This window comes from Mixophyes fleayi, chromosome 2 (genome assembly GCF_038048845.1).
Source record: "Mixophyes fleayi isolate aMixFle1 chromosome 2, aMixFle1.hap1, whole genome shotgun sequence".
Lineage (NCBI taxonomy): Eukaryota > Metazoa > Chordata > Amphibia > Anura > Limnodynastidae > Mixophyes > Mixophyes fleayi.
Genome location: NC_134403.1, coordinates 268,591,245 through 268,619,214, shown reverse-complemented (window position 1 = coordinate 268,619,214; position 27,970 = coordinate 268,591,245). Strand labels below are relative to the sequence as shown.

General features: G+C 44.4%; 1 protein-coding gene across 3 annotated transcripts in view; it reads right to left on the bottom strand.

Moving 5' to 3' along the window:
• Positions 1-1,420: 1,420 nt before the first annotated feature.
• The window catches only part of LOC142138990 (complement component receptor 1-like protein), a 114,641-nt gene continuing 88,091 nt past the window's right edge, over positions 1,421-27,970 (bottom strand). For 2 of the 3 annotated variants that reach the window (XM_075196189.1, XM_075196191.1), the window contains 2 exons: positions 11,547-11,772; positions 1,421-1,652 (listed from right to left, as the gene is read on the bottom strand). In XM_075196189.1, coding sequence (XP_075052290.1) covers positions 1,634-1,652; positions 11,547-11,772 — 245 coding nt within the window. In that variant the 3' untranslated portion in view covers positions 1,421-1,633. The remainder of the gene's footprint in view (positions 1,653-11,546; positions 11,773-27,970) is intronic. The other variant, XM_075196190.1, reaches the window with a different exon arrangement.

Below are 27,970 nucleotides of genomic sequence, written 5' to 3'. Positions count from 1 at the left end.
ATGTTGGGAGATTTGTAACATTCAAGTCTATATGAATCCTAAACAGTTGTATAGTTAGGGTAGGGGGAGTGGCTTAAGAATAGTTAGTGAAATCCAAATCAGGCAATGTCATCAGCATGAATAATTTAAAAGACATTGAGGTATTGCGAAGGTTGTCTACCAACCATGTGCTGAAGGTTTTTGTGCCTGTAGAAATGGATGTGAGTTTATAGATGGGAACTGTTACGAGCCAGGGCGGTGCCCAGCCGCCGCGACTCCCCTACCTCCGTCCCGGCCGTCGCTATGGCGACCGGGACGTCTCTTCCGAGGGCGCGTCGGATGTTGCCGTGGCAATGGCAAGACGCTTTCCTTTCCAGCGCCGCGTCCCGGCATCACAGGGCAGCCGGGCGCGTGCGCAAACAGCAGGGCAAGCCTGCGGGCTAATTGGAACAGTTGGTGTGTAATCAGAGAGCTGGGCTCTCATAGGTCTGCCTGAGTATTTAGGGCAATGAGGTCTGCTGCCTCATTGCCGGTTATAGCTTCTGCTCTCCAGTCTGCTGACCTGCTTGTTCCCATTCCTGTCTCCTGAACCTCTACTGTTTTCCCATGTATGACCTTTGGCTTTGAATTGGACTTCACTTGTGTATCCTGTGACCCTGATCTCTGGCCTGTTTACAGTTTTTTGCTATCCGCTTGTGACCCCTGACCTCGGCTTGTTTACTGGTACTGTTGCCTGCTAACTGCCCTTGACCTCTGCATGGACCTCACTCCGCTTGCCTGGGTTCTCCCCAGCCGGTACATACTTACGAACCCTCTGTCAGTCTGCGGCCCAGTCTGTCCCCACCATCAGGGGCTCCAGTGAACACCTGATTGGCAGAGTAGATTCCGGGTTGTGTTGTGCCGGCTGGAGGGCTTCCTAACAGGAACCTCTTTAAAATGCTACTATGAAGCTCAATAAATTCTAGTTGTGCCCCTTAATAAGACAACAAACATCTTAAACTCTCAGGAATAAAAAGAGTATAAAGAGTATAAATTAAAAATGACGTATCCCTAGAACAAGAGTGACCAAAAGGCCAGTGGGTTTATTTACTAGCAAAGTATATGCAATTTTGCAGTAACCCATTCCAGCCATTCAACAGTTCTCTGTTATCAATTTGATGCAAGTTAAACAGGGAAAGGAAATCTCTGATTTGCATTCTGTTAGTAAATAATCTCCATAATTAGTTGCCAAGTAATAGGCTATTGGAACATAATTATTATAGCAAAGGCTGATGTCACACTGGGCCTTTGTGCACCTATGTTTTTCCAGACTGTTAAACACAATTTAGAAGTTAATCAAGTCTTATTTCATTGGCTGAAGAAACTTTGGTGTGCACCACAAGCACTATACTGTAGCCATCTGTACAGTATTACACCTGTAATAAGGAAGTTAAGACGTAAGGAAGGTGTTACATAAAGAATTTTATTATATGAGGTATTTTTTATTGTTCACCATATGCATGAAATCCAACAAGTAAGAAAATAATACTGTAAAGAGCTTATAATGAGTTTTAAGGAAGGCATGAAGAAATCCATTGAGTTTCAATAGCTGAACAAATTACTGTTGTCTTCTAAGTAGATATTACATTCGGTTTGATCCTGTACTCCATCGAGGTTAAGTAATAAATGATACTCTGCAAAATAGAGCAATATGTATATATTAGGAGGATATTTCGAACACATTAATAATATTGACATTTTTAGTGAACAATTAAAATAGAAGCAAAAAAGGAACTTAATTTGAACACAAAAGTGTAGTGATATTAACTTGAATTGAAAATTAATTCATTTGTGTAGCCTGAGACTATTGCATATCAAAGCTATTGGTCTTAGTCACTTTCCCTCACATATAATCTATTTAAGATGGGCTGTAGGAACAGATTTGACAATGCCCTGACCCCAAGGGTGGTCAGGGCCTGTAAATTTAGTACCTGCCCATCTCAGAAACCCTAACATGTTCCAGGTATAACAAACAACAACATTTTATCAGTATTTAAAATCTACTTAAATTCAGCAGCTCTAGATGTGGGCTGTTGTGGCTTTCCCACAAATCCATGACTGGAGAGTGAGAGTCTCCTGTGTGTGCTTTCTTTTTTTAGGGCTTAATTTTTCTATATTTTTTTTTAGAACTCAATTGTTTCATTTTGTCTTTCAGAGTGGAGGGAGTAAGCTAAATGAGTTTTTCACTGCGAGGACTTTTTTGAAATTTCATGGTGTAATATGACAAAAGGTAATGATTTTGACAGGGTATGATGATTGTCTAGAGGCAGTGTATCTGTTGCCGGTGCTGGAAGGCTGATGCTATGATATGCATTGATGATGATGACAATCAGCAGCACTGTCTAGCCATTTCTGATTGGCTATTCAACCCTCCAGCTAATAGTTTAATTAGCGTAGCCGTTATATAATGTGAAGCCAGGCCATCAATTATTAATTGTCATTTCTGTTTGGTCTATTGCAGAAAAGAATATAAAGGGTGAAACTAAAGATGTATGCATTTCATTTAATTTTGTTTTAATTACATTTTATATGGAAAATGTAACATTTATTAATAACTGCCAAAACACTACTCTCTCGTGTATATAACACTTTATAATAGTGTGTATAAATAATGTAATGCAAATTTAGCATTTACTACTGACACTGCCAACCAATCTTTTGATGCTATTTTGCTGTGTTCTCTACGCTATTCCTACATTATCATCAGGCATAATTATGCATACTTGCTACACCAGGGAGTAAGTGTTTCGAGTTGCGAGTTTCCGCCGGGTTTGAAAAGTGGAGATGCTGCATACAGCAACCAATCAGATTCTATCTGATAATCTAGAATCTGATAGAATCTATAATCATTTTATAGAATGTACTAAATAAATAATAACTGGAATCTGATTGGTTGCTATAGGCAACATCTCCACTTTTCAAACCCACCGGAAACTCACAGCTTGATACATGTGCGTTTTGACCTGGATGCATCTTAAGATGACTCTGACTCAACATATGCACATAAATATGCTTTTCAAGTGCATATTATGAGTATGTTACGAGTGCATATGTGTGCAACTCTAAATGAGCCCCCTTGCTTCTAGAGCTTTTATCAAATATATATTATTGATCCTTTTACATATTTCAAATTTTGAGTAATATATTTTTATACATATAATTCAGATTTTACAAGGCTGCACTCCCTTTATTTATAAATCATTTTTATCTCGTAGTTTTCATCAATTTTAAGGGTGGCAGCACCAATTGATTATTAGATTTGGATAACTAAGTATATGGTTGAATTATAAGTGTTTAATATAGGAGGCACCTGTAGTTGTGCCAAGGTATATTACAACATACAGGGGCGCACGGAGGATTGTCGGGGAAGGGGGTTTTTTCGCCGCCGACCCAAAAAAAAACAAAAAAAAAACCCAGAGAGAGAGCTGCTGCGCATGCGCAGCAGCTCCATTTCGCCAGCGCTGTCCTATACAGCAGCCGTGGCGCTGTCTAAGAAGCGTCTGCGGCGGTGCTGTATATAATACAGCACCGCCGCAGACGCTTCTTTGACAGCGCCGCGGCTGCTGTATAGCACAGTGGCCACTTAGTTAGCTCAGGGGGGGGGGGGGTTTCTAGAGACTCAGAAACCCCCCCTGCGTGCGCCACTGACATACATAGGACTGAATTATATCTCTGCAGTTTTTTCATCTCCTATTAGATCCGCATACTAGTTAGGGATTCATGACCATTTTATTTTGAGTGGCTCATGTAAATGCTGTAAAAGCTGGTTTCTTGAATATAATTTAGTCACAGGAGCACATGAGAACCACAGAAGTATTGTAGCGTGGCATATATTTCTTATCTCCCCTTTAATATTTATAAATTGTCTGAAAGCTTAAGACAGACCTATCAAAGTCCGACTGTAAACATTATGTGCCTTAGGTGTAATTGGAAGAATGTTGGACGCAGTTTACCCTTAAAAAAGACGCCTGTAAAAATGACACCATATTTACACCATATGCAAAGTCGCACCTATTGCACTTTGCCCAGTTCTGAACCTGTAGCATGTGCTCCAGGTTTAAGTCTTGCATACATACACCCACATACACACACAACCAGCTCATAAGCACAAGAAATGTGTTTTAACATTTGCTAGCACATTCGTTAATAAGCTTCATGTAGTACAACAGATATAACATTCCTTCACGAATACGAATGAAAGTAACAAAAACATATTTTTTAAATATTTCCACAAAATCCTACATTATATGTATGATCAATGAAAAAAATACTTGTCAGCTTCAGAGGTGGATTCTCAATCAGCCAATCAGATGCAGCTAGCATGTGCTGGTGACCATCATCATCAGTTTGTATTTGCACCTTCCCTTTAGCATGTGCAAACAATAGGCACCTGACGGGCATGTATACATCTTCATGTTGGTCTGCCTCAGCCGTTTGTGAGAACACACCCTTACTGTAATTGACTCATGGAAGACTGTTTCAATTAGGGATGTGCACCGGCGACTTTTGAGGTCTCGTGTTTTGTGTTTTGGATCCGGATTTGTTTCGCAAAACACCTGCCGAAAGGTTTTGGTTCGGATTTAAGGTTTTGGATTTGGATTTTTTTTTTAAAAAAACTAAAAAGTGTAAAAATCAAGTTTTTGGGCTTATTTTCACTCCTACGCTATTATTAACCTCAATAACATTCAATAACAATAATTTCCACTGATTTAAAGGCTATTCTGAACACCTAACACCTCACAATATTTTTTTTAGTATAAAACGTTGCAACGAGGTATCTTTCTGGACTGCGTAGAGGAGTGTTCCCCACAATATAATTAAAAACCCATCAACTGGTCTGAATTACACCCAAAAATAGTATCTGGACTGCGTAGAGGACTGGCCACTGGCCACCACAATATAATATATAGAAAACCTTCAACAGGTCTGCATTACACCCAAAAATAGTATCTGGACTGCGTAGAGGACTGGCCACTGGCCACCACAATATAATATATAGAAAACCTTCAACAGGTCTGAATTACACCCAAAAATAGTATCTGGACTGCGTAGAGTAGTGGGCACTGGGCACCACAATAAAAAATATATAGAAAACCTTCAACAGGTCTGCATTACACCCAAAAATAGTATCTGGACTGCATAGAGGACTGGCCACTGGCCACCACAATATAATATATAGAAAACCTTCAACAGGTCTGAATTACACCCAAAAATAGTATCTGGACTGCGTAGAGTAGTGGGCACTGGGCACCACAATAAAAAATATATAGAAAACCTTCAACAGGTCTGCATTACACCCAAAAATAGTATCTGGACTGCGTAGAGGACTGGCCACTGGCCACCACAATATAATATATAGAAAACCTTCAACAGGTCTGAATTACACCCAAAAATAGTATCTGGACTGCGTAGAGTAGTGGGCACTGGGCACCACAATAAAAAATATATAGAAAACCTTCAACAGGTCTGCATTACACCCAAAAATAGTATCTGGACTGCGTAGAGGACTGGCCACTGGCCACCACAATATAATATATAGAAAACCTTCAACAGGTCTGAATTACACCCAAAAATAGTATCTGGACTGCGAGGAGGACTGGCCACTGGCCACCACAATAAAATATATAAAAAAACCTTCAACAGGTCTGCATTACACTGCACATACGGCTGCTCCTCCATCCTCTCCATCATATACATGTTGGAGTTTCAGCGTGTGAAAACCTCTTGTTTTTGACAATGTCGGTGCATTTTGAATATTTTTCAATTTGCCCCACAACACTGAATGTACTTTATCTATAATGCGCATCTATCTTTCTTGACTGCGTAGTGTGGTGGCCCCGGTACACAATTTGGTACCGAGGCCACAATATAATTAAAAAACCCTCCACGGGTCAGAATTCCACCAAAAAAGGGTATGGACTGCGTATTGTGGTGTGCCCGAAACACAATTTTTTACAGCGCCAACAATATAATTAAAAAATTGGGCATCAACTGTCACCGTTGTTTAATATCTGATACACCTAAATATGGACTGCACAGTGGAGTGGCCCCGGTAGTAAATTTGGTGCCGGGGCCACAATACCTCCTCCAACTTCCAAGTGTAGTGTTTATAAAGACAGACAGCGTCGAAGTGTTATTAGTTGACTTTCTTAACCCTAAAATTGTCCCTGTTGCAAATATTCGTGCAATGGAGAGTTACTTTTTCATTGAAAGACTCAAGCTTTCAAGTGTAGTGTTTATAAAATTAAACAACAATACAGTAGTTTTAGAGCACGTCAATACCTCTTGTTTTAAATTATGACAGGGCATTTTACTTTTGGTTTAATTTCTTGAATTTGTTTAAATTTGGTTTTACTTTTTGAACATGGCAAACGACTGTTGATTGGTCATATAATGCAAAAAAAAAAGTTCCAAGATGGAATTGTCCTTGGGCCCTCACACCCACCCTTATGTTGTTGAAATAGGACATGCACACTTTAACAAACCAATCATTTCAGCGACAGGGCCTACCAAACAACTTTGGCTGAAATGATTGGTTTGTTTGGGCCCCCACACCAAAAAAGCTATTCATCTCTCCCTGTACAAACTAAACAGGCTCTACTGAGGCAAGATGTCGTCCTCATCCTCAACCTCTGATTCCTCTCCCCCTACAGTGTGTACTTCCTCCTCATCACACATTATCAATTCGTCCCCGCTGGACTCCACAACCACAGGTCCCTCTGTACTATCTGGAGGGCAGTGCTGTACTTCATTGAGGAATTGATTATTCATTTTTATAAACATAATTTTTTCAACGTTATGAGGAAGCAACCTCCTTCGCCACTCACTGACCAGGTTCCCCTCTGCACTAAAAACTCTTTCCGAGTACACACTGGAGGGAGGACAACTCAGGTAAAATAGAGCCAGTTTGTACAGGGGCTTCCAAACTGCCTTTTTTTCCTGCCAGTAACAATATGGACTGTCTGACATGTCTATTTGGATGGTGTCAGCAAAGTAATCATCCACAATTTTTTCTATTGTGACAGCACCCAATGCAGCGAGAGTAGACATGTCTGCAATGGTTGGGAGGTCCTTCAGTCCGGACCAGATGTTATCAGCATCCCCGCCAGCGCCTCTTTTAGGAAAACTAAGCTTTTTCATAGCAGCCATAGATGTGGAAGAAAATGAGGGTGGAGCTGTTGGCATGTCACGGTCCTCTTCAGAGGACAATTTCCTGACCAGCAGGTCTTTGCACCGCTGTAGACTTGTGTCCGCCAGAAACAGAGACACAACATACGCTTTAAACCGAGGATCGAGCACGGTGGCCAGAATGTATTCCTCTGACTTTAAAAGAGTGACCACCCTCGGATCCTGGCAAAGCGTACGAAGGGCTACATCCACAAGAGCTACATGCTTGGTGTAATCGCAAAGGCTTACCAGCTCCTCCCTCACTTTCTCCAGCTGCTTCTGCAACAGCCTGATCAGGGGAATAACCTGACTCAAGCTGGCAGTGTCGGAACTGACTTCTCGTGTGGCAAGTTCAAACGGCTGGAGAACCTTGCACAACACGGAAATCAGTCTCCACTGCGCTTGACTGAGGCGCATCCCCACTCCTTTGCCTATGTCGTAGGTGGCTGTGTAGGCCTGAATGGCCTTTTACTGCTCCTCCATCCTCTGCAGCATATAGAGGGTGGAGTTCCAGCGCGTCACAACCTCTTGTTCGAGGTGATGGCAGGGCAGGTTCATGCTTTTTTGATGTGCCTCTAGTCTGCGGTAGGCACTGGCTGAATGCCGAAAGTGTCCAGCAATTTTGCGCGCCACCGCAAGCATCTCCTGCACACCCCTGTCACTCTTGAGGTAATGCTGCACCACCAAATTAATGGTGTGGGCAAAACATGGGACGTGCTGGAAATTGCCCATATTTAATGCCCGCACAATGTTACTGGCATTGTCTGACACCACAAATCCCCATGAGAGTCTAAGTGGGGTAAGCCACTGGGAGATAATTTCCCTCAGTTTCTCTAATATGTTGTCAGCGTTGTGCCTCTTATTAAAGCCTGTAATACACAATGTTGCCTGCCTTTGCACGAGCAGCCATTTTGTAGATGCTGCTACTGATGCAGCTGTTGCTGTTGCTGCGGAAGGGGATGCATCTACCCAGTGGGCTGTCAAAGTCATATAGTCCTTTGTTTGCCCAGAACCACTTGTCCACATGTCCGTGGTTAAGTGGACAGTGGGTACAACCGCATTTTTTAGAGCTCTGAGGACACTTGATCGTACTTCTCTGTACATTTTTGGTATCGCCTGCCTAGTGAAGTGGAATCTCGACGGGATTTGGTACCGGGGACACAATACCACCATCAACCCTCTAAATCCCACTCCACTGATGGCGGACACCGGGCGCACGTCTAACACCAACATTGCAGTTACAGCCGCAGTTATACGCTTTGCAATAGGGTGACTACTATCGTATTTTGTGGTCATGGCAAACGACTGTTGGACGGTCAATTGTTTTGTGAAAGACTTAGCAGTCTTACGACTTCCCCTCTGGGAAGATGACCGACTAACAGCAGCAACAGCAGCAGTGGCAGTAGTAGGCGTACCGCTGCAGGATTCCTCGGATGAATCCCGTATTGAGGAGGACTCAGTCTGGCTGCTGACTTGGGCTGCAGGACTGAATCTGATGGAGATTGTGGAGGAAGTTGACGAGGAGGGTGTTGCTGGTGTGTATCCAACTGGACCACGGATTTAGGTGTCCCTGTACCGATGAGGGTCCTAGCCCCAGTTCCTGAACTAACCACTGAACTATGAAGGTTATTCAGGTGACGTATAAGGGAGGATGTTCCTAGGTGGGCAAGATCCTTACCCCTGCTTATTTGAGCTTTACATAAGCTACATATGGCCATACATTGGTTGTCTGGATTTGGATAAAAATAATTCCAGACCGAAGAGGTGCATTTTTTGGTCTTCTGACCAGGCATGACGATGGGCTTTTTCATCCCATGGACATCAGCTGTTTCCCCCCCTGGTGCCTCATTTACAATAACCACATCACCATCCTCATCATTAAGTTCCTCCACAGCGCCAGCTACATCATCAATAGGCTCCTCCCAAGCCATCTCTTCCCGTACAGTGATGGGAAGGTCAGGCTTGACAACCACCAACACCCTTGGACTCGCCTTGGGGATTTGTGATAATTTCTCTTTAGAAGGCAGAGTTGTTTGCTGTTTTGTTGCTGACAGCATAACTCTCTTAAATTTTTTGTAGGGGGGGGGGAGGAGGAGGAGGGCTAAGATCCGTGGGTGAAGCTGAACCACTAGTCATGAACAGGGGCCAGGGCCTAAGCCGTTCCTTGCCACTCCGTGTCGTAAATGGCATATTGGCAACTTTACGTTTCTCCTCAGATGATTTTAAGTTTCTCTTTTTGCTACTTTTTCTTAACTTGGGCTTTTTGGATTTTACATGCCCGGTACTACGAGATTGGGCATCGGGCTTGGAAGACGACGTTGATGGCATTTCATCGTCTATGTCATGACTAGTGGCAGCAGCTTCAGCATTAGGAGGAAGTGGGTCTTGATCTTTCCCTACTTTATCCTCCAAATTTTTGGTCTCCATTATATGTAGCACAAGATACTGCAGAATGTGTGAACTTGGTAATATTGCAGTACCAATGGACTTATACTGCTGGATTGGTTTTGCAAATTTGGTTATAATTATTTTTTTTTAAAATTTTTTATTTTTATTTTTTTTATTACTTTTTTTTTATTTTTTAAAAACTTGGAAATAATGGGGAAATAACTATGCCCTTAGAAGCACAGAGCACAGGACACAGCACCACTGGACTGAACAGGACACAGCACAGGACCCAGCAGCACTACTGAACTCAGCAGGACAGAGCACAGGACACAGCACCACTGGACTGATACTGCAGAATGTGTGAACTTTGTAATATTGCAGTACCACTGGACTTTTACTGCTGAATGTGTGAACTTGGTAATATTGCAGTACCAATGGGCTTATACTGCAGGATTGGTTTTGCAAATTTGGTTATAATTATTTTTTTTTATTTTTTTTATTTTTTTTAGAACTTTTTTTTTATTTTTTAAAAACTTGGGAATAATGGGGAAATAACCATGCCCTTAGAAGCACAGAGCACAGAACACAGCACCACTGGACTGAACAGAACACAGCACAGGACCCAGCAGCACTACTGAACTCAGCAGGACAGAGCACAGGACACAGCAACACTGGACTGATACTGCAGAATGTGTGAACTTTGTAATATTGCAGTACCACTGGACATTTACTGCTGAATGTGTGAACTTGGTAATATTGCAGTACCAATGGACATTTACTGCTGAATGTGTGAACTTGGTAATATTGCAGTACCAATGGGCTTATACTGCAGGATTGGTTGTGCAAATTTTGTTGTAATTAAAAAAAATTAAATTAGTTTTTTGTATTTTTTTAAATAACTATTTTTAATTTTTTTAAACACTTGGGAATATTGGGGAAATAACTATGCCCTTAGAAGCACAGAGCACAGGACACAGCACCACTGGACTGAACAGGACACAGCACAGGACCCAGCAGCACCACTGACCTCAGAAGGACAGAGCACAGGACACAGCACCACTGGACTGAGCACAGCACAGCACAGCACAGCACAGAACTGAACTGAACAGAACTGAACAGCACGAGATATAGCAGGACAGAGGACCACCTAACACACCCTCCCTCTACCCTGATCAATGCCCGAGTGAAGATGGCGACGACTAGCGGGGAATTTATAGGATCCGAGTATCGCGAGATCTGACAACGGGATTGTGAGTCAGAGCCTCAGTTTCAGATTTGAATTTGGCGCCAATACCCGTATCTGTCTCGGATCCGACTCGGATCGGCAACGTTCGGGTGGGCTCGGATTTCATAAATCCGAGTGCGCTCATCTCTACTCAATATACTAAAAAGTAGAAATGGGAACAATTTTCAAAACTGTTTGGCGATATAAATTTGCATTGTGGCCACAAACTATTGCAAATTTTGCCACAGAATTGGCTTTATGTGTTTCCCGTCTTATCCCAACCACACCAAATAACAGAATCAATGTACTGTCATTATTTCAGCTGTATTGATAAGCCAGCTCTGTTGATAGACTATAAATTCATCAAAATGCTCACTTACAAATACAGTACAGAATACCATTCCATGGTGTATTGAAGCAAAAGTAGAGCTCAAAGATTGTGTCATTGGAACGTTGTGCCTCTGTGAAACAGCCTATTAAGCCGCACATCTCTATTCAAAGACCGTTCTACAAATAATTTTATTTATACTTAACTGTATAAAGATCACCTGTTGTGTTATGTTGAGGGATCCAAAACTGCCAGAATTTAATGCATTTAATGCTCTGTACATCATATCTACAAATATTTATATGTTTTGTAAACAGATATTTGCTCACATTGATTCTAAATATAATTTACTTCCCTCACATTATAATATATATATAATACTCATATTCAAAGTATGAATGCAAGATAGAATTGACTTACTTTGAACATGTTGGTAGCTGTGGTGACCATTTATATGTACACCAAATGACGCCACTACAAATACACACACTACTTCTTTTGCCTTTGAGCTTATATCCGTCATTGCACTCTACTACAATGTTGTCTGATACAGAGAAGCCATGGCCATCTATTTCAGGGTTGTAATTGTTTCCATTCTTCCAAACTACTTTTCCATTGTTAATTCTGGGTGAACTGCAACCTTTTTCTACAACAAGACGAGAAACATAACTTATTAATAAATCTGTTACATTTTATCAATGGCATGTCTTTACTTTTGTTTTTACCATTTCTAAGAGTTCTATAATCAAGATCCATTACCAAGGATTGTCATAGATTACAGTTTTCCCAGAACAGTCCACTTTTTCCACCTAGCGTTGTCAAGGTTAATAGTGTTTATAGCAATCCCCACCACACTTTTTTTTTATGTTTTTTACCAAGCTTTGGACTTCATACAGCTGCTGGGTCCTCGATTTGCCCCCTTAATACTGCCAATGTGACTGTCGCCATATTAAGTTTCGACAATTGCACTGACGGCATTTTCTGCTGTTTCCGTTTATATCACTGCAATTATTGACTGTCAGTTTTTAGGTAAGTCTGCATTTCCTATATATCCGAATTATAGCAATTGGCATAGTAGTGTCGCTATAACTTTTGTTAGAATAGTGGTCATCGTAATGATATATAGTACTCCACCCATAAGTATGAAAAGCTCATCAGCAGGTCATCTCATTTTTCAAATGTAGACAATCCAATTGATCTAGTCTTCATTTTATAATGTAAACTTGTCCGTTTCCTTACTTAATAAAGTTACTCTCTTTTGAACCATTTCAGTTTCTGCTTTTTGTAGACAGCTGTTCCTCATATTTGAGATGTAGTCTAACAACTGGCATATACAAATGTAAATAGTATGTTTGCATTCCGTTTATCTATCCCCTTTTTATGCATCTGAACATTTTTTTAGCTCTTACAGTAGCTGCCTGACAGAAAGCACTCTTATTTAGTTTACTATCTACTAATATCTACTAGGATTACTAAATCCTTTTCCATCTCTAATTTCCCTAATCATATTCCTTTCCATGTCCATAACTATATATTGTTAAAGTCATCTACAAATATGGACATTACATAGGTCATCTACCAGGTCATTAATAAAAGTATTAAAAATTACAGGACCCAATACCGTTCCCCATGGTATCCAATTAATAACTTTAACCCACTCAGAATACTTAATATTTATAACATGCTGTTTTCTATTCTTAAACAAGTTATCTATCTTGTCACTTCGTCCTAGTATTCTCATCTCATGTAGCAATATGTTAAGTAGGACAGTATCAAATGCTTTTGAACATATTAAATACGTTACATCCACTGCATTACCCAGATCCAGTTTGAAACTTACATCTTTTTAAAAATATGTTTTCCATATTCACTAGACTATTTAGCAAGTCCCTCAACAAAGAATTTTTAATCTCTTGTCAAGATCATATATGCGCAGCATCCCTTTTCCCTGCTTGGTGTGTGTACAGACTTTTGTGTCCTGTCTGTAAATAAACTCTCCAGGTTAATGTTTGTGGAATGAGCAACACCAGAGGGAGACTAAGGAACCCTCCGCCCCACCTACTTAACGACTATGCAAACGACTGTTGGACGGTCAACTGTTTGGTGAAAGACGTAGCGTTCTTGTGACTTCCCCTCTGGGAAGATGACCGACTACCAGCAGCAACAGCAGCAGCGGCAGTAGTAGGCGTACTGCTGGAGGATTCCTCGGATAAATCCCGGATTGAAGAGGACTCAGTCTGGCTGGTGACATGGCCTGCAGGACTAAATCGGATGGAGATCGTGGAGGAAGTTGACGAGGAGGGTGTTGGTGGTGTGTATCCAACAGGACCAAGGGATTTAGGTGTCCCTGGACTGCTGACGGTCCTAGCAACAGGTCCTGAACTAAACACTGAATTATGAAGGTTCTTCAGGTGACGTATAAGGGAGGATGTCCCTAGGTGGCCAAGATCCTTACCCCTGCTTATTTGAGCTTTACATAAGCTACATATGGCCATACATTTGTTGTCCGGATTGGGATAAAAATAACTCCAGACAGAAGAGGTGGATTTTTTGGTCTTCTGACCAGGCATGACGATGGGCTTTTTCATCCCATGGACAACAACTGTTTCCCCCCCTGGTGCCTCATTTAAGATAACCACATCAGCATCCTCCTTGTCAAGTTTCTCCTCAGCGCCAGCTACATCAATATCCTCCTCCCGGTGTACAACATTCACACCTTCGTTAGCCAAATCTGTACCTGGACTGTGGGTGATCCATCCAGCATATGCAGAGGGCGTGCTGCAAATGGTATAAGGAGCCACCTCTTCCTGTACAGTGATGGGAAGGTCAGGCTTCGCAACCACCAACACCCTTGGACTCGCCTTGGGGATTTGTGATGTCATCTGTTAAGAAGGCAGAGTTCTTTGCTGTTTTGTTGATGACAGCTTAACTATATTAATTTTTTTTGAAGGGGGGGAGGAGGAGGGCTTAGATCCTTGGGTGAAGCTGAACCACTAGTCCTGAACACAGGCCAGGGCCTAAGCCGTTCCTTGCCACTCCGTGTCGTAAATGGCATATTGGCAAGTTTACGTTTCTCCTCAGATGTTTTTAATTTCCTTTTTTTTGGTAATTTTAGTGAACTTTGGGTTTTTGGATTTTACATGCCCTCTACTAGGAGATTGGGCATCGGCCTTGGCAGACGACGTTGATGGCATTTCATCGTCTATGTCATGACTAGTGGCAGCAGCTTCAGCATTAGGAGGAAGTGGGTCTTGATCTTTCCCTACTTTATGTAACAACCTGCCTCCTGGACTTTTGGACTCTATTATTTGTATTGCTATTTTGTGTTCCAGCAGTACCTCTTTTCACCAGAGGTGCTGCTATTGTGCATTATTCTTGTGCTTAAGGAGTTAACCTGTATGTTCACTAATTATCTCATGCACCTGGGTGTGTCTCATTCCCCTTATATATACCTGTTCCTCCCAGCAGTCATTGCTGATTATTGTTGTCCCATCCTGTGATGTCCTTTCCTGTTGTCCAATCCTGATGTAATTTCCTGTTGTCCTTACCTGATTGTTTCTGGACATTCATGCTACTTTCTGCATCAGCTGGAACCTGGTATTTATCACTGCTCCTTATTACCTGTTGTTAATACCTCTCTGCAAATAAACACAGAGTGTTTTCAGCAAATTCGTGACTCCTAGCTGTACTTCTGTTTGAGATCTGTGACAGTATAACCAGCCAAAAAAACAGCTTTGGAGTCAGGTGAAAGTTTTGTTTTACTCTGGGACTTTTTTTGCTGCAATCAAGTTTTCATTTGTCTTTTGCAACATGTCTGTTTTACCAATCATGGAATTACCACTGCTACAAACCTTACAAATGGACATTATATTGTTACGCTCCCAGCTGGCCAAATTTTCCACTTTGCTTTTGGACCCACTCTGACTGAGACTATCAGAGACTGTTTCACTGAAATCTAATACTATTGATTTGACCCAGCCAACTCTGTCTGCTGCTGAATCCATGCCGCCAACACCTTGCAATAATACCATGTCAAATTTGCATTTAACTAACAACTGCAGTTTAACTAATGCCCGGTTCACAAGTGGGCCACGCCCCCATCTGACCGAAGTGGAGCGACAGCGCAGAGTAACCAACAAACTGTGTCTCTACTGTGCTAGCAATGCACATTTCTTGCAGGACTGTCCTGTCCGTAGACCACGTCAGCTTACTGAACCATCTCCTGTTGTTTCCTCTCGGCACTCCAAATCTGTTTATGCTCCAGCATTCCTGTTCTCTGCAAAGAGACCCAATCTGCCAGCTCCAGCCGCCTGTCCTGAGGCACCCACTCCCTCTGTCTCCTGTGCCGAGGTGCCAGACTCTGTCTCGTGTGCTGAGGTCACATCATCTGCCTCCAGCTCTGAGGTCACATCATCTGCCTCCAGCTCTGAGGTCACATCATCTGCCTCCAGCTCTGAGGTCACATCATCTGCCTCCAGCTCTGAGGTCACATCATCTGCCTCCAGCTCTGAGGTCACATCATCTGCCTCCAGCTCTGAGGTCACATCATCTGCCTCCAGCTCTGAGGTCACATCATCTGCCTCCAGCTTGGAGCCTGCTGCCACTGTGTCCGGTTCCGAGTCTCCAGCCACTGTGTCCGGTTCCGAGTCTCCAGCCACTGTGTCCGGTTCCGAGTCTCCAGCCACTGTGTCCGGTTCCGAGTCTCCAGCCACTGTGTCCGGTTCCGAGTCTTCAGCCGCGGTCTCTGTTCCTGAGCTCCAGTCTGCTCCAGAGGGGGCGCTGCCCTTCCCGTCTGCTCCAGAGGGGGCGCTGCCCTTCCCGTCTGCTCCAGAGGGGGCGCTGCCCTTCCCGTCTGCTCCAGAGGGGGCGCTGCCCTTCCCGTCTGCTCCAGAGGGGGCGCTGCCCTTCCCGTCTGCTCCAGAGGGGGCGCTGCCCTTCCCTTCTGCTCCAGAGGGGGCGCTGCCCTTCCCGTCTGCTCCAGAGGGGGCGCTGCCCTTCCCGTCTGCTCCAGAGGGGGCGCTGCCCTTCCCGTCTGCTCCAGAGGGGGCGCTGCCCTTCCCGTCTGCTCCAGAGGGGGCGCTGCCCTTCCCGTCTGCTCCAGAGGCGGCGCTGCCCTTCCCGTCTGCTCCAGAGGCGGCGCTGCCCTTCCCGTCTGCTCCAGAGGCGGCGCTGCCCTTCCCGTCTGCTCCAGAGGGAGCTCTGCCCTTAAAGACTTCTCCAGAGGGGGTCCTGTCCCTCCAGTCTGCTCCAGCCCGAGTTGCCAGTTCATGAGGTCCAGCCCGAGTTGCCAGTCCATGCGGTCCAGCCCGAGTTGCCAGTCCATGCGGTCCAGCCCGAGTTGCCAGTCCATGCGGTCCAGCCCGAGTTGCCAGTCTATGCGGTCCAGCCCGAGTTGCCAGACTATGCGGTCCAGCCCGAGTTACCACTTGGTGCTGTCTGCCCTCAGGCTTCTCAAAGTGCTGTCTGCCCTCAGGCTTCTCAAAGTGCTGTCTGCCCTCAGGCTTCTCAAAGTGCTGTCTGCCCTCAGGCTTCTCAAAGTGCTGTCTGCCCTCAGGCTTCTCAAAGTGCTGTCTGCCCTCAGGCTTCTCAAAGTGCTGGCAAGTCTGCCGCCCAGTCCGGGCCTGCTCCCAAGCCTGCCGCCCAGTCCGGGCCTGCTCCCAAGCCTGCCGCCCAGTCCGGGCCTGCTCCCAAGCCTGCCGCCCAGTCCGGGCCTGCTCCCAAGCCTGCCGCCCAGTCCGGGCCTGCTCCCAAGCCTGCCGCCCAGTCCGGGCCTGCTCCCAAGCCTGCCGCCCAGTCCGGGCCTGCTCCCAAGCCTGCCGCCCAGTCCGGGCCTGCTCCCAAGCCTGCCGCCCAGTCCGGGCCTGCTCCCAAGCCTGCCGCCCAGTCCGGGCCTGCTCCCAAGCCTGCCGCCCAGTCCGGGCCTGCTCCCAAGTCTGCCGCCCAGTCCGGGCCTGCTCCCAAGTCTGCCGCCCAGTCCGGGCCTGCTCCCAAGTCTGCCGCCCAGTCCGGGCCTGCTCCCAAGTCTGCCGCCCAGTCCGGGCCTGCTGCCGGGCCAGCCGCCAAGCCTGCTGCCCATTCTGGGTCTCCTGTCAAGCCTGCTGCCCAGTCCGGGCCTGCCACCAAGTCTGAACTACCACCTACCTTCAATGGGGATATACAGCAATTTAATGCTCTGATTAAATTTTTTATATCGTATTTACCATCAGTACCTGACCTCCTAGATAGCCAACGGAAGCAAGTATATTACCTGTTGTCCAATTTTACAGGGAAAGCTCTGGAATGGGCCAGCCCCTTTGTTGAGACCAGAGATCCCATCCTTTCCGATTTACAACTTTTTTGTGAGGCAGTGTTCAAAGAATTTGTTCCAGCACTTGTCAGTTTTACTCCTTGTATGTCTGTTGTGCCAACTTCGTTGTCTCCAGTTGCCCAACCTTTGAGGCTACCTGCATGTTCTATTCAGTTTAAGCAATCCTGTGTCCCTAAAAAGAAAGCAAAGAAAAACAAATGTAAAAAGAAGAGAGGTGAGACTTCGGGATTCCCGCATTCCTTGGACATGGTTTCTGTACCTTCTCTGTCCATGGATGAGGATTTCTCCACCACATGCCCGATAGTGGACTATGACTCGGACACTTTCAAACACTTTTGGTGATATGGGCGTCTGGAATCCGCCCTTTAGGGAGGGGGTACTGTAACAACCTGCCTCCTGGACTTTTGGACTCTATTATTTGTATTGCTATTTTGTGTTCCAGCAGTACCTCTTTTCACCAGAGGTGCTGCTATTGTGCATTATTCTTGTGCTTAAGGAGTTAACCTGTATGTTCACTAATTATCTCATGCACCTGGGTGTGTCTCATTCCCCTTATATATACCTGTTCCTCCCAGCAGTCATTGCTGGTTATTGTTGTCCCATCCTGTGATGTCCTTTCCTGTTGTCCAATCCTGATGTAATTTCCTGTTGTCCTTACCTGATTGTTTCTGGACATTCATGCTACTTTCTGCATCAGCTGGAACCTGGTATTTATCACTGCTCTTTATTACCTGTTGTTAATACCTCTCTGCAAATAAACACAGAGTGTTTTCACCAAATTCGTGACTCCTAGCTGTACTTCTGTTTGAGATCTGTGACACTTTATCCTCTAAATTTTTGTACTCCATTATATGCAGCACAAGAGAGCGTACCCCTAAACCACAAACACTTTGGGACTGCAGAAACAGTGAACGTAGTAATATAGATTGCAGTTCCTATTTTTTTGGGACTGCAGAAACAGTGAACGTAGTAATATAGATTGCAGTTCCTCTCTTTAACTGGAGGCGCTACTGTTTGGCATTTTGGGAATAGAGGGCTCTGTTGTGGCATAATATGATTTGGGGACACTACTGTATGGCATAATAGGAATTGGGGGTACTACTGTGGCATAATTTGAACCAGGGGCACTACTATATAGCATAATATGATTTAGGGGCACTACTGTGGAAGAATATGAACTGGGACACTATTGTGACATAATTTGAACTGGGGACACTACTGTGTGGCATAATATGAACTAGGGGCACTACTGTGTGGCATAATATGAACTGGGGGCACTACTGTGTAGCATAATATGAACTAGGGGCACTTTCCCAACAGCTTTCCATGAACTCTCTTCAAATGCCGTAACATGGATGAGGATCCTAGATGGTTAAGGTCCCTACCTCTACTGAGTGTGGTGTTAAAAACGCTGCAAGTGGCTAGACAACTGTTGTCAGGATTTGTGTAAAAATAATTCCACACTTAAGAGGTAGATTTTTGGTCTTGTGCCCAGGCATGGCAATGGCCTTTCTCTTATCACTGGCAAGAAATGCTGCAATCTTTGTTTGAAAGTGTATGAAAATAATATTGTGACCTGTGAGGTGGTCAAAATTGAATGGAAATTAGTGTTCGTGAGGTTAATAATAATATAGGTACAAAATAATACCTAAATTATGTGATTTTAGCTCAAAAAATTTAATTTTGAAAAAAATAGCATAACAAAAGCAGAACCAAAACACGCAAGGGCCATTTTTTCAAAACCAAAACCCGAAGGTAATCCAGATCCAAAACCAAAACACGGGGGTCAGTGAGCATCTCTACAATTAAAGGACTTTGAAAGAGACGGTACACAGGTGATGTTTTTGAGATTTCCTGGATTTCAGGATATCAGTAGTGTTTTGATACAGATGTATTTGTGTGGATGGGAGGGGGGGGGGGCTTGGATTTGGTGATATGTGACCAGCTAATAGAAGCAAAGAGAAACAAATATAGGAAAGATGATTGTAAAATGTGTGACCTTTTATTTTCAGGCTACAGGGTAAAGATGTTATTAATTAAAATTTTTAAAGATGCTAATCTTAGAAAATGAATGGAAGTACAAAATACAATTCATATTTACTTAATGAAAAATATCCTGATCCAGTATACAGTCATGGCCAAAAGTTTTGAGAATGACACAAATATTATTTTTCCCAAAGTCTGCTGCCTCAGTTTTTATGATGGCAATTTGCATATACTATAGAATGCCATTAAGAGTGATCAGATGAATTGCAATTAATTTCAAAGCCACTCTTTTCCATGGCAATGAACTTTATTCCAAAAACAACATTTCCAGTCCATTTCAGCCCTGCCACAAAAGGACCAGCTGACATCAGGTCAGTGATACCCTCGTTAACACAGGTGAGAGTGTTGACGAGGACAAGGCTGGATATCACTCTGTCATGCTGATTGAGTTAGAATAACAGACTGGAAGCTTTAAAAGGAGGGTAGTGCTTGAAATCATTGTTCTTCCTCTGTTAACCATGGCTACGTGCAAGGAAACATGTGTAGTCATCATTTCTTTGCACAAAAAGGACTTCACAGGCAAGGATATTGCTGCTAATAAGATTGCACCTAAATCCTCCATTTATCGGATCATCAAGAACTTCAAGTTAAGTAGTTGTGAAGAAGGCATCAGGGCACCCAAAAACGTCCTGCAAGCACCAGGACTGTCTCCTAAAGTTGCGGGATCGGGGCACCTCCAGTGCAGAACTTGCTCAGAAGTGACAGCAGGCAGGTGTGAGTGCATCTGCACGCAAAGTGAGGCGAAGACTTTGGAAGGATGGCCTGGTGTCAAGAAGGACAACAAAGAAGCCACTTCTCTCCAGGAAAAACATCAGGGACAGACTCTTATTCTGAAAAAGGTACAAGGATTGGACTGCTGAGGGCTGGGGTACAGTCATTTTCTCTGATGAATGCCCTTTCAGATTGCTTGGGGCATCTGGAAATATGTTTGTCGGGAGAAGGAAAGGTGAGTGCTACAATCAGTCATGCGTCATGCCAACAGTAAAGCATTATGAGACCATTCATGTGTGGGATTGCAACTCAGCCAAGGGAGTGGGCTCACTCACAATTTTGTCTAAGAACACAGCAATGAATGAAAAATGGTACCAAAACATCCTCCAAAAGCAACTTCTCCCAAACATCAAAGAACAATGCCTTTTCCGCATGATGGAGCACCTTGCCATAAGACAAAAGTGATAACTAAGTGGCTTGGGGATCAAAACATCAAATTTTGATCCCACATCAAACATCATTTCATGACCAGGAAACTCCCTAGACCTTAATCCCATTGTGAACTTGTGGTCAATCCTCAATAGGCAGGTGGATAAACAAAAACCCACAAATTCTGACAAACTCCGAGCATTGATTAGGCAAGAATGGGCGGCCATCAGCCAGTATGTGGCCCAGAAGTTGATTGACAGCATGCCAGGGTGAATTGCAGAGGTCTTGAAAAAGAAGTGACAACACTGCAAATATTGACTCTTTGCATAAACTTAATGTGATTGTCAATAAAAGCCTTTGACACTTATGAAATGCTTGGAATTTTACTTCAGTATACCATAGCAACATCTGAAAAAAAGTTCTAAATACACTGAAGCAGCAAACTTTGCGAAAACCAATACTTGTGTCATTCTCAAAACTTTTGGCCATGACTGTACTCTCTCCTCTTGAGACTCCACTCATATAGGGCCTGATTTATTAAGGAAAGTAAGGCAAAAAAAAATAGTAAGTTTTCTCCTGGACAAAACCATGTTACAATGCAAGGGGTACAAATTAGTTTATTATTTTGCATTTAAGATATATACTGTCTACAACTCAAGAATGAGCAGGGGAGGCAACAGAAGCATGCAGGAGACCCGGGGGGAGGGGAAGAGTCAGGCGGAGAGGGCACCCGGGGGCCACACAAAGGAGACACTGAAGGAGAGATGGGCACCCGGGGACCAAACAAAGAACACTTGAAGCACAAGATACCGCTGACAGTTGTCATATTGGAACCGTGACACCAAGGATGCTGTCCAAGAACCAGTCCTGAGCCTGGGCCCTCAGGACCTCTAGATGAGCGGAGAGCCGACCTATGACAAATGAAAGTCTGCGTAGCTCATTTGTAGAGAGTCCCCACCTTTGGACAGGTGGTAGAGAGCAAGGTCCAAGAAGTCCCTTCAGATCAGTACTGGGTAGAACATTTCCATTGGGAGGAGAACCTCCCACAGGGCAGGCTGTTGTGGGAATAGAGGAATGTGATTTTGGCTTTGAATTTCTTGCTCTGGATTTCAATACACACACAGCTGTTTGGTCATCCTTTGAAACACAGCTCCAGAATGCCCCGCTCAGAGAAGGAATAGTGGTATGAGTGGAAGCGACACACCTTTGCTTTCCCCACCTTGCCTGATCCTGGCATTGGGCTTAAACAATCATTGGCCTGCAGGATACACAGCGATTCAGTCAATAGTATTTCTTGGCTGCCAAACCAAGGATCCCTCTCTTCTTTCTCCACTAGTGCTAGCTATTCATCATCATCCTTTCTTCCTGGCAGTTCATCTGTGGCATCTGGCTCTCTTGCCGACTCCAGCAGCTAAGATGGCCGTCGCAAGACTGTGTAGTTTGTTATGAGAGTGAGGTAATCACAGCATTAGTGCCCTGTGGGCACAATCTCTTCTGCATGGAATGTGCCATACGGATCTTTGAGAGAGTGCTACCAGAATGTCCAGTCTACCACACCCCTGCCACCCAGCCAATCTGCATCCTTTCCCAATTGCACATTTTGCCAATAACACTAGCCAAAAGTGGCATGTTTCTTAGACCTATACTTACTGTGTTTCATATTTTTACTACTTATGGTTATAAAAAAAATTGTGTTAATATTTAACATGTCAAGGGATACGGAGGGGACAAGACACTATTTATCTAAAAAGTGGAAAATGGTTGATTGTTGAAACAAAAATCAGGGGGTAAATGTATCAAAGTGCGAGTTTGCCAGCGTGTTTAAATCGCGGCAAATCGCGGGTGTTTACCCGCGAGTTTTCAAAAAAAAAAAATGGAAATGTATCAAGCTGCGATTTTGAGACTCATGTTCAAAATCGCTGGTCATCTCTGGCGATTTTGAGTGATGTAAACACTCACGAGTTTAGCTAACTCTCCTGTGTTTGGCAAACTCTCCTGTGTTGTAACAGTGAGTTGTCAACACATCACTGTTACACTGGCCCTGTCATACAGCTGCCGGAGCTTGCGTAAGCTCTATTTACAGTATTAGGTGATTCCCCCACTAGCGTGGGAAAATCACATTATACTGTAGTTTTAGCTTACGCAAACAACGTAAGCTCATTGCGATAAGGACCTCCTACTAGGTAGGAGGTGTTTGCGGCGTCTCAAGATATTTTTTTTTTTTCTGCAAGCAAGCACACAGATTCGGGATCTTACAAATATGGGCCCCTTCTGGGCGAAGTGTTCTTGCTTTTCAACAATCGTTTTTGGAAGTACAAAATGGCTGGGACTGGGGCAAGCCGGCAAGATGGAGGTATAAATATTAAGGGACTGGGGCAAGCCAACACGTTGGTAAGAAGAAAGAAGACATCATTGGTGAGTATTTGGGTTTTTTTTATTTTTATTAAATAGATGTGGTAAAAAAGGGGGTGCTTAGTGTATTTATTGTGGGGTTTTCATTTTTAATAAATATATGTGGTGTTTAAGAGGGTGTTGTTATTTATTTAACTTTTTTCTTTGTGGAACTACAGGTCCCAGCAAGCCAGGGATGTCAGGGCATGTTGGCACTTGTGGTTCTCCAAGTGCCAACATGCCCTGGCTGCCGTGGGTATGCTGGTGCTTGTAATTATACAAGCAACAGCATGGCCACAGTTTTTAGGGCAACCTGGCTGGCTGGGACTTGTAGTTCCACCCAAAAAATTGGTGTCAGTTTGTTTTTTTAACATTTTCGCCGTGTTACCCTTCTACCCACAGCCCAGGGGTAGTAGGAAGAGCCCTAGTGCTATCAGCACTGGACTGGTTCTTTATAGGGGGACGCCCAGGGCCTGATCAACCACTAGGCTGACCAGGCTGCAGCCTGGGGCGCTGGGTCCCGGGGGGCGCGGCACTGGGGGTATTTTTTTTTTCTTCATTCATTTTTTTTTCGGGGTGCGTGAGGGGGGGGGTCGCCGCGGGGGGGTGGAGGGCTCGACGATCAAAAGCATTGGTGGTCATTGGTTAGCAACACACAGCCAATCGCCAGGCTGCCTGTTGCTGTGCAGCAGACAGGAAGCAGGACGTCTTCACTTCCTATCTGCTGATCTGAGGAGAGGAGCGACGCTGGCACAACTACAGGTAAGTGAAGGGGGGAACTGCCCTGCATATCTATAGGGAGGGGGGGAACTGCCCTGCATATCTATAGGGAGGGGGGGAACTGCCCTGCATATCTATAGGGAGGGGGGGGGAACTGCCCTGCATATCTATAGGGAGGGGGGGGAACTGCCCTGCATATCTATAGGGAGGGGGGGGAACTGCCCTGCATATCTATAGGGAGGGGGGGAACTGCCCTGTATATCTATAGGGAGGGGGGGGGGAACTGCCCTGCATATCTATAGGGAGGGGGGGAACTGCCCTGCATATCTATAGGGAGGGGGAGGGAACTGCCCTGCATATCTATAGGGAGGGGGGGGAACTGCCCTGCATATCTATAGGGAGGGGGGGAACTGCCCTGCATATCTATAGGGAGGGGGGGGAACTGCCCTGCATATCTATAGGGAGGGGGAGGGAACTGCCCTGCATATCTATAGGGAGGGGGAGGGAACTGCCCTGCATATCTATAGGGAGGGGGAGGCAACTGCCCTGCATATCTATAGGGAGGGGGAGGCAACTGCCCTGCATATCTATAGGGAGGGGGAGGCAACTGCCCTGCATATCTATAGGGAGGGGGAGGCAACTGCCCTGCATATCTATAGGGAGGGGGAGGCAACTGCCCTGCATATCTATAGGGAGGGGGAGGCAACTGCCCTGCATATCTATAGGGAGGGGGAGAACTGCCCTGCATATCTATAGGGAGGGGGAACTGCCCTGCATATCTATAGGAAGGGGGGGGGAACTACCCTGCATATCTATAGGGAGGGGGGGAACTACCCTGCATATATATAGGGAGGGGGGAACTACCCTGCATATCTATAGGGAGGGGGGGTTACCCTACATATCTATAGGGAGGGAGAGGAGGGATTGTCATGCATATGTATAGGGAGGGAGAGGGGGACTGGTAGAGGTTTGTATTTGATTGACAACAAATATATAGATATTGCTTAGATATGCCTGTCCAATGGGGTACTTTTAGCTGGCCATAATGGAGTGTTTTGTTTTAACTAAAGGGCCTAATCATTCAGGGTTTGCATTATAATACATCTTTGCATTTTCAAAACAGGATGCCAACTTTCCAGAAGCCAGCGAGAGGATAACAAAGTTGCAAGAGAGAAGAGCAAGGACAGGTAAGAGACAATGGCACAATCTGTCTAAATCTGAATGCTGGAGAATACACCTGAACATTCATATTCAGGAGTGTTCCTATACACCTATATATTCGGAGGAGGGGGGGGGGGGGAAGCGCTGCGGCCGTATTAGCCTAGGGCGGCCAGAACCCTTAATCAGGCCCTGGGGACGCCTGCTCGTTATTTTCGGAGGAACAAACTCCCTAGGGAATCCAGCCCAGCGCTGAACAGTCTAGGGTTGGTTAGTCATTATGGCAGGGGGACCCCTGCCGCGCGTCCCCATGCTATAGTGCCGCCAACCCTGGCTGGTTTGCAAAGTGCTGCTAAAGTGAAAACCGGGGGGACTCCACGCAAAAATTTTCCCCGATTTTCACGGGACCAGCACTAGTCAGGCAGCACTAGGGTTAAGCTGGAATAGTGTGGGGACCTCACGCTTTTTTTTAAAAAAACTTTTATCTATTCTTTAACTTTTTAACACTGCCAGGGCAGTGTAACAGTGATGTGTTGATACAACACGCTGCTATCAAGCAGCGTGTTGTATCTGGCGTGTTTAGAAGCAAACTCTCCTGAGTTTGCTAACTCGCAGCTTCATACAGTGGAGACTTGTATAGCTGCAGTGGCAAACAGTGGTGAGTTTGATCTCTGGCGATTTTGCAAGTAGCGATTTTGACAGAAGCAGAACTCTGGCGATTTTGTATGAAAACTCAGCTTAATACAATCGGCGAGTTTCAACTCTCCCGAGAAAATCGCTAGAGTTGCAAAATCGCACTTTGACACATTTATCCCCAGATGTTTACAGAACACTCTAGCCCTTTTTTTAACCCAACACTTTTTTTTCCCTTTTACACCAACACCTGGACAACACACACCTCTTCCATGTTTTTAATCCCAAACAGTATTCAGTTTTAAAAAGTTAAATAGAATGAGAAAAGTAAGCTGTACTTTTATGTGTAATATGGCTCTCCTAGCAGTGTAACCTGTCAAGCTTTTTTTTTCATTTGTATTAGATAAATGGGTATATATTAGGGATGTGCACCGGCCACTTTTGGTGTCTCGTGTTTTGTGTTTTGGATTCAGATTTGCTTGAGGTTTTGGGTTCGGATTTGTTTCGCAAAACACCTGACGAAAGGTTTTGGATTCGTATTTATTTTGAAAAAAACATAAAAAGTGTTAAAATCAATTTTTTGGGTTTATTTTCACTCCTACGCTATTATTAACCTCAATAACATTCAATAACAATCATTTCCACTAATTCCCAGTCTATTCTGCAGAATCAGTGAACTTTGTAATATTGCAGTACCAATGGACTTATACTGCAGGATTGTTTTTGGATATTTTTTTTTAATTTCTTTTTTTTATAACTTTTCTTAAAATTTTTCGTGCTGCGCTGTGCTGCGCTGTGCTGTGCTGTGCTGTGCTGTGCTGTGTCCTTCTAAGGGCATTGTTATTTTCCCAGCATAGCACAGCACAGCACGAGATATAGCAGGACAGAGGACCACCTAACACAACCTCCCTCTACCCTGATCAATGCCCGAGTGAAGATGGCGGCGGCTAGCGGGGAATTTATAGGATTCGAGTATCGCGTGATCCGACAGCGGGATTATGACTCAGAGCCTCGGTTTCAGTTTTGCAATTGGCGGGAATACACGGATCTGTCTCGGATCCGGCTCGGATCGGCAACGTTCGTATGGGCTCGGATTTCAGATATCCGAGTGCGCTCATCTCTAGTATATATTGGAATGGCTGCATAAATGTGTATTAGCTGCAACTTCAGAGTAGTATCTCACTGCTGCCTCAGGTGTTTTGCTCCATAAAAGAAAGCCAAAGCCCAATAAACTTAAAATATTCCTTTGTAAGATTGACATCTTTGGAATACCTGCTTTCATCCAGTCATGCATTCTCGCCTTTTATATACTATAACACTGTCTGGAGATCTTTTCTGTTACTTTGGGGTTGTTGCTAGTGGGACTAAGTTCTTGTCAGATTATATAGTTTCAGTTATGACAGTCACTGGAATGAGGGTAAATGACAAAAGTATGTGTCCCAGGCTTCCTGCATTGTGTACTTAAAACACCAGGGAGAATGTGTAGATGTGCGGGAAAAGCTTCCCACAGAGTGTTTACACTTGGTAACAAAACATGGTAAAGGTCCCTGGTGTTATGTATGGAGGAAGAGAAGGGTGGGCTTCACACATAAGGCCCAGTCGGGTCTTCTGATCTGCCAGTCTCTAAACAAACTGATCAGGAGTTGCACCTGTGAGGTGCCTGTTAAAATGCAGCTAGACTGTGCAATCTTTGTCTCAGACTTGGGGAGGAGGTGAGTTGCCTCATGAGGCAGTCTGCTGTGGTCTGCTGCTCCAAAAATTTATTAATTAGTAGCCAGATGGCTAGGATTTTGTTTGTTATGTCTTGTTTGCAAGCTGGTAAATAAAACTAGCTGTGGCTTTGGGCTTTTAAACATACTTGCCAACTCTCCCGGAAAGTGAGGGAGACTCCCGAAATTCGGGTCAGCTGACATTTCTCCTGCATCCCGGATATCACGCCATTTTGGAGGGCGGAAGGGGGCGGATTGAAGCCAAATCGCGTCATTTTGGCCCCACCCCCAGCGAAGTACATTATGGTTTTGCGGGGGACGGGGCCAAAATGATGTGAATGGCCTCCCCCCGCCCTCCAGTCACGCCCCCTTTCCTGGAAACAAGTTCCTGGGAGTAGGCAAGTATGTTTTTAAACTGAAACCTTTGGACTTGTGTGGTTTATTGCTGCTGTTCGTCGCCATCTTTCCCAGGAGATGGTACCTATTCACCTGATTATGTCACAAAAACTATATATATAATATTTAATGGTGAACTAGCTCCAATTTGCTTTAATTCATAACAAATCATAGTAAACCCCAAACTGGGTAAGGTCATAGAACAAGTATCTTCTCATCGCTCCATTTCATTATTAAACAAACACTTCAAAATAATCAGAAAAATATTTGGTGTCTAATCTGTTGTTTTCCAGAAGAATTTAAACAATCAAACAACAGAAATGGCCTTCCCAGCCACTGAGCTA